Raw genomic sequence first — 8,730 nt, forward strand, 5'->3', positions numbered from 1 at the left:
CATCCGAACCCCCAGAAATAGAATTTATAAATGTTAATTTGTTTCGCAAAACGACGGACTAATTATGTTAGCTAATTGTAGTATCTACTTGTTTTTGAAACCTGAATAAAGATAATTGGTTGTTTGTGAGTAAATTGTTCGGTAGAACAGTGTTCTAGACACTCAATTGTTATTGTAAACACAACATATTTTACAGTTTTTTGTTATGACATGAATTTCACTCTCTCTCTCCCCACCCATATTCTATATGGTGTACTGTATACAGGGGGGTATACTGTATACATTTTTTTAAGCATTTTTGAAGGGGCGCCACTACTTCGCGGATTTTCAGTTTTCGCGGGTGTTCCCGGTCCCCATTAACCGCGGTTCCACTGTATTGAAATATAACGACCATAGCCTCAGACTTACAGCAAGTTGCATAAATTTAATAGATAACAAAATTGACTAATCATAATAAATCAAAAAACAATTATGAAATTTTTCATCAAGCTTTTTTGTAGTTGAATAGAAAATTAGCACTTACCGCTGTTGAGAGAGAATTGCAGTCATAGTAAGTGCTGTTGCTATTATTCACGCCATTAAATTCCACTGCCAAGGTAATGGGGTGCTGCAAAGAAAAATGTTCAAAACTTCTCTATTGTTGTTCCACTTTTTTTTTCTGGTGTTACTCTCCTAATGTAACACATACACTGTCCTCCCCACACAATACAATCACTGGGAGACACTAAAGACTGTCAGTCAGGAACCCGCAACCGCAGCACGAGGCGGGTAGATGGTTGCCACTTTCCTATGACGTTGCCCATTGTTGGATTATTATTTGATGTTCTGCTTGAGGCTAGCATTACAAATCAATAGAAAAAGAAAAAGAATAGAGAAGCACTATACAATTTTGTCATACGCAGCTGAGGGTATGATGACTACTAGGATTTTTGTCAAGTCAATGATGACGACAATGCCTATGTCTGATATTTATTTATTTAATAAAGCATTACAGTAACGAGACCAGTGGTTCTTAACCTGGGTTCGGTGAGTCGGGTTCAGGGGTTCGGTGGAGCCTCTACTGCGGAGGTCAAGACACATCGACTCATTGTCTATTCACAATAACATTCCCCGCTTTACAATCACTGGCTGCAGATGCTCACGTGACATTGCTTGGCCAATCAGTGCTGCGAGGAAGTTATACATCTTGAATTTGAAAAAAAAACATTTTATTTTACATTAAAGTAGGGTTCAGTGTTACGATCTCGCCGCGTAGTGCGACTGGATCGGTGGAGAAGTTGAACCCAGATGCAGAGTCGCCGAAGTAAATGGAAAGGTGAGGCAGATCTGTAGCTCTTGTAGGTTGATTTAATAAACGGGGTAACATAACTTAAATAACTTGGCTTGACCACTCATTACAAACGAAAAGAACATGCGGCGTGGCGTCAATGGAAACAGCAATGACTACGAGGATAAACTGGAAACGAAACCAGAACTAAACCAGAACGATCCGACCGCGTCCACAGAAAATCATAATGCTTAAATACCAAAAATAATCTAATCACGTAATTAGTGACAGCTGATAGTTATCGTGGCGTCATGCCAGGAAAGGCAATCCAGCCACTCCTGACATTCAGTGAATGTGCAATGAAACTGATCGGGTTTCGGTCAATGCGCATATGAAACTGGTGGGGTTCTGTACCTCCAACAAGGTTAACAACGACTGATCTAGACAGCGACCATGGGCAGATTGTTGAGCTTTGTTTAATGTCAGCGTATCTTTATGTTCTGATGAAAGATCGTCGAATAAGACAAAAGTCGCCACCAGCTGAAACAGAAGACGACCTCCTGAGATCACAGGACCGCCTAGAAGGGACCGTGGGAAAACTGCTTGAAAGAATCATGCAGGGGCGACCCGACGGGGTGAGTGGTTAGGCCGTTAACCTCAAAGTTCTGGGGTCCTGGGTTCAAATCCTTGTCAGTCCACCTGTGTAGAGTTTGCATGTTTTCCCTGTGTGGGTTTCATCCGGGAACTCCGAATTCCTGCCACATTCCAAACAAATGCTTGTAGGCTGGTTGGACCCACTAAATTGCCCCTTGAGAGTGTGAATGGTTGTCTCCACGTGCCCTGTGATCGGCTGGCTACCAATGGGGGTTTCCGCCACCTCTGGCCTGAAGTCACCTGGGATAGACTCCAGCACCCCCCGTGATACTAGCGAGTATAAAGCAGCTCAGAAAATGAGATGAGAACAATTTTAAGGCAATTTTAAATGTATAACGGTGTATTCGTGGAGGCGGTTTTATGCGAGGAAATACGGTAAGTTAACAACCTTAATACGGAACATAAACAATTCAAACCTATTGGGCTAAATGGCCAAATCTATCAATTAGGAGAATTTTTTGACACGGAAGTTTTACTTTTGAATTACATGTAGGAATACAACATTGACTCAAAAAATGCGGAAATAAATTTTAGCCCCACAATCTCCGAGAAAAGATTAACTCAATTGTTCTAAACATCAAGCAGCAGCTTGCGCCAAAATTTGCAATGCAAATTCTAATCTATGAAAAATGTACAATGGAAACTGACAAAAACTGTCAGCACAAGAGTCACTTGTGGAGTAAAATTAATGTAGGCATTATGCTAATTGGGCTGTTTGAAATGCCATTGAAGGTTTTTTTCCCCTCCAAATTGCAAGTCTATTCAAATGAAACAATTGAATAAATCATCCTAGAAAATAGGAAATATCCGGTTTTATTATAGAATTCCTGTACATACACGTATCCTATATGTATAGATATCAAATATTTGTGAATCAATGTAAACTATTTTGATGATGCAAACTCGGCCATTTTGCCACCAAAATGGCTTTCATTCATTCATTCGTCTTACGAACGTGCATCCTCGAATGGGTTGCAGAGGTTGCTCAAGCTAAACCCAGCTGGCTTCGGGCAAAAGGCAGGCTACACCCTAGACTGGTCGCCACCCAGCCGTGGGGCACACAGCAAGACAAACAATCATAATACACACTTAAAATCATACCCCCACCAATGGGAATCGGGCCCGCACCTGCCCGCACCAAGGTCAGGCAAGTAACCCACTACACCATGAGGCGGCCCAAAATGACATAGAATTTTCAAATTAGTTTTCAGATAAGGTTAAATTGAATGCCATTGAAAAAGAATGTGAATTCATTTGTTGTAGTATGAAGTACTACGACCTGGACGATAAAACGATAATTATCAAATCATTTTTGTTAACAATAATAACAAAAACTTTAAATAACATTCAATACATAGATTAAAGTGGGTACATTGGGTAAAAAATGGTTATTTAGTTCATATTTCACAGCAACTTTTGGTTTTAAGCCAAATTTATAAAAATTAAGACGCCGGTCAAAATTTCTGTAGGTTTTATTCTTATCTTTTCATTGTTCAAGGAGGGAGTTGTCTTATCTTTATTGGGCAACAAGCCAATAAAAATAATTTTAAAAATCATGTTTTATATTCTATTTTCGTATTAAGTACGGCACCATAGTTACTTTCATAACTGAATGAGGATATTAATTTATTTACTTATTCACATCAGAAAATGAATGAATGCTTATCATGCAAATTCCACAGAGGAAGGTCGGAACCCAAAGGGGATTGAAACTTACGTTTCAAAACTGTGAGGCGGACGCGCTAATGACTTTTCAACTATACGGTTGATGAAGTATTAAAAAGCTCACTTACCGAGATGGTGTTGTTGTCGAACTGTTGTCTTTTAAGAATGTCTTGAGCTGCACTGAGCATAACCACATATGCAAAGTTGTTACACAATCCTAGGACCCTGGAAAGGTAAACGACAGAAGAGGAGTAATTAAAAAATACTTTAATTCTCTAATTTGATGAACAAAGTATTCACCTAGCCGTCCATCATCCTAACTAAAGTCTTGTTGCTTATCCATTTTGTAGAAATGACGAATAACTTGACCGCTGGTGGGTCAATTGTCATAGATGTGTCATCCAAAAAAAAAAGCCTATTGATCAACCTATGAAGATTGTTTCCGAAACTCTTCTCGCGTAAGAAAAAAAAATTACAATCAGCTTTAAAATGTTAAAAACTTAAAAGAAAAATCTAGAATTGCAATAAATAAAAAGAAGCAGTTGAATGAATCTAGATGAATTTTAAGGCGCATAGGGACATGATTTCTGTACAGATTTGGAGAAGGCTTTTAGCTGCGCCCCTTTAGTGTGAAAAATACGGTATTAATTTATTATTGTTATTAAGACCAAATATCTTCAATAGCTCCCAAGCAGTTTATTGTATTGGTACCAATTTTACAGACAAGATAGGTAATTAACTTCTGTTTAATTAGTATTTTTAATAACACATTCCATTTATTAATTATTAATTTATCGCGGTCATTAGCACCTATTTTGTTCAATAGGCTCCAAGCCGATGGACGTATTGACCCCAAGTTTACAGAAAAGATAGGATTGCCTTGTGTTTAACGAACAACTTTTAGTTTTTCGATAACACATTCCATTTATTAATTATTAATTAATTATTATTATTATTATTACCACCTGATATCTTCAATAGCTCAAGAGAACAGCAAGCTAACATATTTCAGGTCAGGCATACTCATCGATAATACTTGTAAATGCTCAAAGCTTGAGTTTACACCCTTAGAGAAGGTAAAGAAATTCAATGACTTGTCTATTAGGATTCGGCAGCAGTTTCTGGTCACCATAAAATTCAACTCTCTACGATGCAGGTTTTGGGCAAAAGTAGCATGAGAATGTTGACATCAAACATCCACCCATCCATAAATCACACGTTACCTATACCCGCTCCCCAAAACTTTTTTTTTCCTCTGTCGTGACGGGAAGACTCGCCGAGACATGATGGTACTGGACGCGCAGACCCAATTCCCTTTTCCACGTAATTTACAAACGCCATTTTGGGGAGAATTTCCGCCAGCGAGTTTCCGGGTGCACACAAACACACACACAACCGTACATCATGCTTTATAAGGATTAGGGAATAGATAAAGTGTGATTTATGGATGGGTGGATGTTTTATAACTCCCATCATGACAAAAAAAAAAGTGTTCTGGGGAGCACCTAGAAACTCGCTGGCAGACCAATCAGCCAAGCGGTCCGTTTAGGGCATATCATGTAAAAACAACGATTCATACACCAACTCTGCTTTCAACTGTAGACAAATAAAAGTTGAGTTTACACACAGAAGGTGAAGAAATTCAATCTATTAGGATCCAACAGCCGTTTTCGGCCACCATAAAAAATGTCAACTCTCTATGTTGCACGGTTTGGACAAACATAGCAAGATGATCTCAAGGTGGTTAGCGCGTCGGCCACATAGAGAGGGTTCGATTCGAGGTCCGGAATTTCCTGTGGGAAGTTTGCATGTTATCCCAGGCTTGTGCAGGTTTTGTCTGGGTACTCCAGTTTCCTCCCACTTCCCCAAAACTTGCAGGATAGGCTGGTTGAACACTAAATTTCCTCATGTATTGGATTGGATAACTTTATTCATCCCGTATCCAGGAAATTTTGTTGTAAAAGTAGCAAGAGGGTGAGGATGCAGAAATAGGAAAGGCATTTTAGACATAAATAGAGTTAGTAAGTTAATAAATAAATACATGAATAAAGCATGTTGCTGAATATATATGTATACATATACATACACATACATATATCCATACACATAGATGTACATGCATTCATACGGTCAGCATTAAAGGACAGAGCAGAACAGAGCTGGCCCTCCTGGCTTATTCAGCCTGTTCCTGTCCCTCTTCGTGCTCCCGCACCCGCAACAGACCACTGCATAAAACCCTGTAGATGCCACCACAGTGTCGTAGAAAGTCCTCTGCAGTGTCTTGCACACTCCAAAGGACCGTAGACTCCTCAATAGGTAGAGGCGGCTCTGGCCGCTTTTGTACAGGGCATCTATGTTTGTGGACCAGTCTAGTTTGTTGTTGAGCTGAACACCCGGGTACTTCAAATTTTCCACGATTTCAATGTCTGTACCCCGGATGTTCACCCGAGTGGTCCGTCGAGGAGTCCTCCGAAAGTCAAAGACCATTTCCTTTGTCTTACTGGTGTTGATGTAGAGGTGGTTTTGCCTACATCAGTCAACAAAGGCTGTGATGACTCTCCTGTACTCCAGGTCGTTCCCGTCCATCACTCGTCCAACAATAACGGTGTCATCAGAAAACTTCTGGAGGTGGCAGGTGTCTGTATTATATTTGAAGTCTGATGTGTAGAGGGAGAAGAGGAGTGGGGAAAGCACTGTGCTTCAAGCTACCACATCAGACGTACAGTCCTGGAGTCTCACATATTGTGGTCTATCAGTGAAGAAGTCGCGATCCATGCAGGTAGGTGGTTCCTTTCTCAGGCCTCTTCCAGTTTCGCTCTCTAAATGGTGTTGAAAAGCACTGGAGAAGTCAAAAAACATCATTCTCAAGGTGCTTCCCGTGTTCTCCAGGTGTGAAAGAGACCTGTCCATCAAGTAGGTGGTAGCATCTTCCACACCAATGCCTGGACAATAGGCAAAATGCAGAGGGTCCAGCTCTGCATTCATGAGGGGGCTGGAGTTGGTTCTCTAGATTCCTCCTGTAGGTGGTCTTTCCCTTCTTATCTCTCTTCAGCTCCTTCTGGATCATTTTCAGACCAAATCAAGTTAATTAAAAGACTTGCAAGGCTGAGAAAAATCCTTAAATGGAAATTCCTTTGTAACTGAAACCCACTCACTAATATTCAAATTAATGCCCACCTTGGGCTCCGGGAGAGAGCTTTTAAGCTGGAGTCAGATCACAAAAGAATTGACCATTGAAGCTTTAGTAATATCTTGTGTATGATTTGTCCATCACTCAATTCCTTCAGAGCACAAATAAGAGCACTATCAATACACTTCTTAATAATTGTACTTTTGTACTTGAATTTTTGTTTAGCCATGAAAATAAGTAATATAGTAGTAATAATAGGTGCGATCCTACTTCGCGATTTTTAGATTATCACGGCCATATCTCGTCGACATTACAGTCGATTTTCGAGGGATACGGTAAACCTTTGTCTATTTTTAGAATTTCTAATATTTTATTGTACATTCAGAACACTTTTTTTGCTCTATTAGAACATTCATTAATTCATTAATCAATTTTCTGAACTGTTTTATCCTCATTCGTGTCATGGGGGTGCTGGAGCCTAAGCCGGCTAACTCTGGGCCAGAGGCAGGGGACACCCTGAATCAGTGGCTAACCGATTACAGGGCACAAGGAGATGGACAATCATGCACACTCACATGCAAACCCATTCGTAGCAGCAATTAGAATTTTAGAGTGTCCTTTATCTCAGCAACACAGTTACCTATTTATATATTTATTCATGTATTTATTTATTAACTTACTATTAAGTACCTATTTGTGTATAATGCCTTTCCTATTCCTGCATCCTCACCCTCTTCCTATTGCAACAAAGAAATTTTCCGATTACGGGATGAATAAAGTTATCCAATCCAATCCAATCCAATCAGCCTACCATGCATGACTTTTAAATGTGGGAGGAAACCGGAGTACCCGGAGGAAACCCAGTCAAGACTGGGGAGAACATGCAAACACAGGTCACACAGGTGGACCGACCTGGATTTGATCCCAGGACCCCAGAGCTGTGAGGAGCTGTGAGGTGCTGTGAGGTGCTGTGAGGCGCTGTGACGCGCTAACCGCTCAACCGCCGGGCCATATCTATTACAACACAAGGTTGTTAACTCTAACTGTGAACGTAGTAGCAAGAACTAATGCCGTAATTGGCTGATGGTGGAGGGAAGGACACGTTATATATTGAAATACTATGTGGCCATTTAGGTCAATAATTGAATTGCACACCCTAGATGAATCTCCTTTAATTCAGTCTCAGGAATTTGCACATAATTTTGTCTTTGTTTATCCACAATTAAAAGAACATCTGGAAAATGAATGAATCATGAGCAGTTAATTAGTACCTGAGAATTCTTATCGAATATTTTTGTTTTGGTGACTAATTTTACTTTAACTTGAGTAATGCTATTTGAAGTAACGCTATTCTTTTTTGACTACATTTTTGGGGCTACGCTATCCACCTATGAGCACAACACAACTGACAACCCATGACCAAAAAGACACTAACCAAAATCCGCTCCAATTGCGCCATTGCTTAAATCGCTCTGAAAAAGAGAAGATGACGAGCATCATAAAACGTAAATTGTACATACAACGCATTATTGCAGTGCATATGCGTTTATTTACTAACCATTCAAAACGTTTAACTGTTGATCTGAATTTGCGTCGCGAGGTCTTTCCATTTATAAAAAACTTATTGTATCAATAATACGAGAAGGGCAATTCGCTGGGAATATCAACTATATTAGTTGTTAGATGTCAAAGGGTGGAGTCGGCAGCATAAGTGAGTGACAGCCATCTTGCATCGGTGTAGTAACTCTTTGGTGGGCTTTATTCTAGCAGCCGTTAAGTATGTAATCAACTTCCTCAAAACCACTCTTAACTCCCTTAATTCTTAAACATATTTCAAACCAATTATGTTTGTAACAAACAGAACATTCGAGTTGTTTTAAGTTAAGTTCTTTAACCGCATCACCCATCTAGTTCCATTATATGGCTCTCATTTCATCTCATTTTTTGAACCGCTTTATCCTCAGTCGGGTTGATTGATTGATTGATTAGCCTCTCTGGTACTGAATTCTGGGGG

The 8,730-nt window shown here is 39.9% G+C and overlaps 1 protein-coding gene across 8 annotated transcripts in view; it reads right to left on the bottom strand.

Moving 5' to 3' along the window:
* The window catches only part of cln3 (CLN3 lysosomal/endosomal transmembrane protein, battenin), a 44,540-nt gene extending 36,107 nt beyond the window's left edge, over positions 1-8,433 (bottom strand). For 4 of the 8 annotated variants that reach the window (XM_077735245.1, XM_077735244.1, XM_077735246.1 and 1 more), the window contains exons 1-4: positions 8,275-8,432; positions 8,152-8,188; positions 3,715-3,811; positions 524-607 (exon numbers count right to left, since the gene is read on the bottom strand). In XM_077735245.1, the coding sequence (XP_077591371.1) occupies positions 524-607; positions 3,715-3,811; positions 8,152-8,188; positions 8,275-8,326 (270 nt within the window). In that variant the 5' untranslated portion in view covers positions 8,327-8,432. Of the gene's footprint in view, positions 1-523; positions 608-3,714; positions 3,812-8,151; positions 8,189-8,274 lie in introns of all 8 variants that reach the window. The other 4 variants (XM_077735243.1, XM_077735239.1, XM_077735242.1 and 1 more) reach the window with 2 other exon arrangements.
* Positions 8,434-8,730: the final 297 nt, after the last annotated feature.

Source organism: Stigmatopora nigra, chromosome 15, assembly GCF_051989575.1.
Source record: "Stigmatopora nigra isolate UIUO_SnigA chromosome 15, RoL_Snig_1.1, whole genome shotgun sequence".
Lineage (NCBI taxonomy): Eukaryota > Metazoa > Chordata > Actinopteri > Syngnathiformes > Syngnathidae > Stigmatopora > Stigmatopora nigra.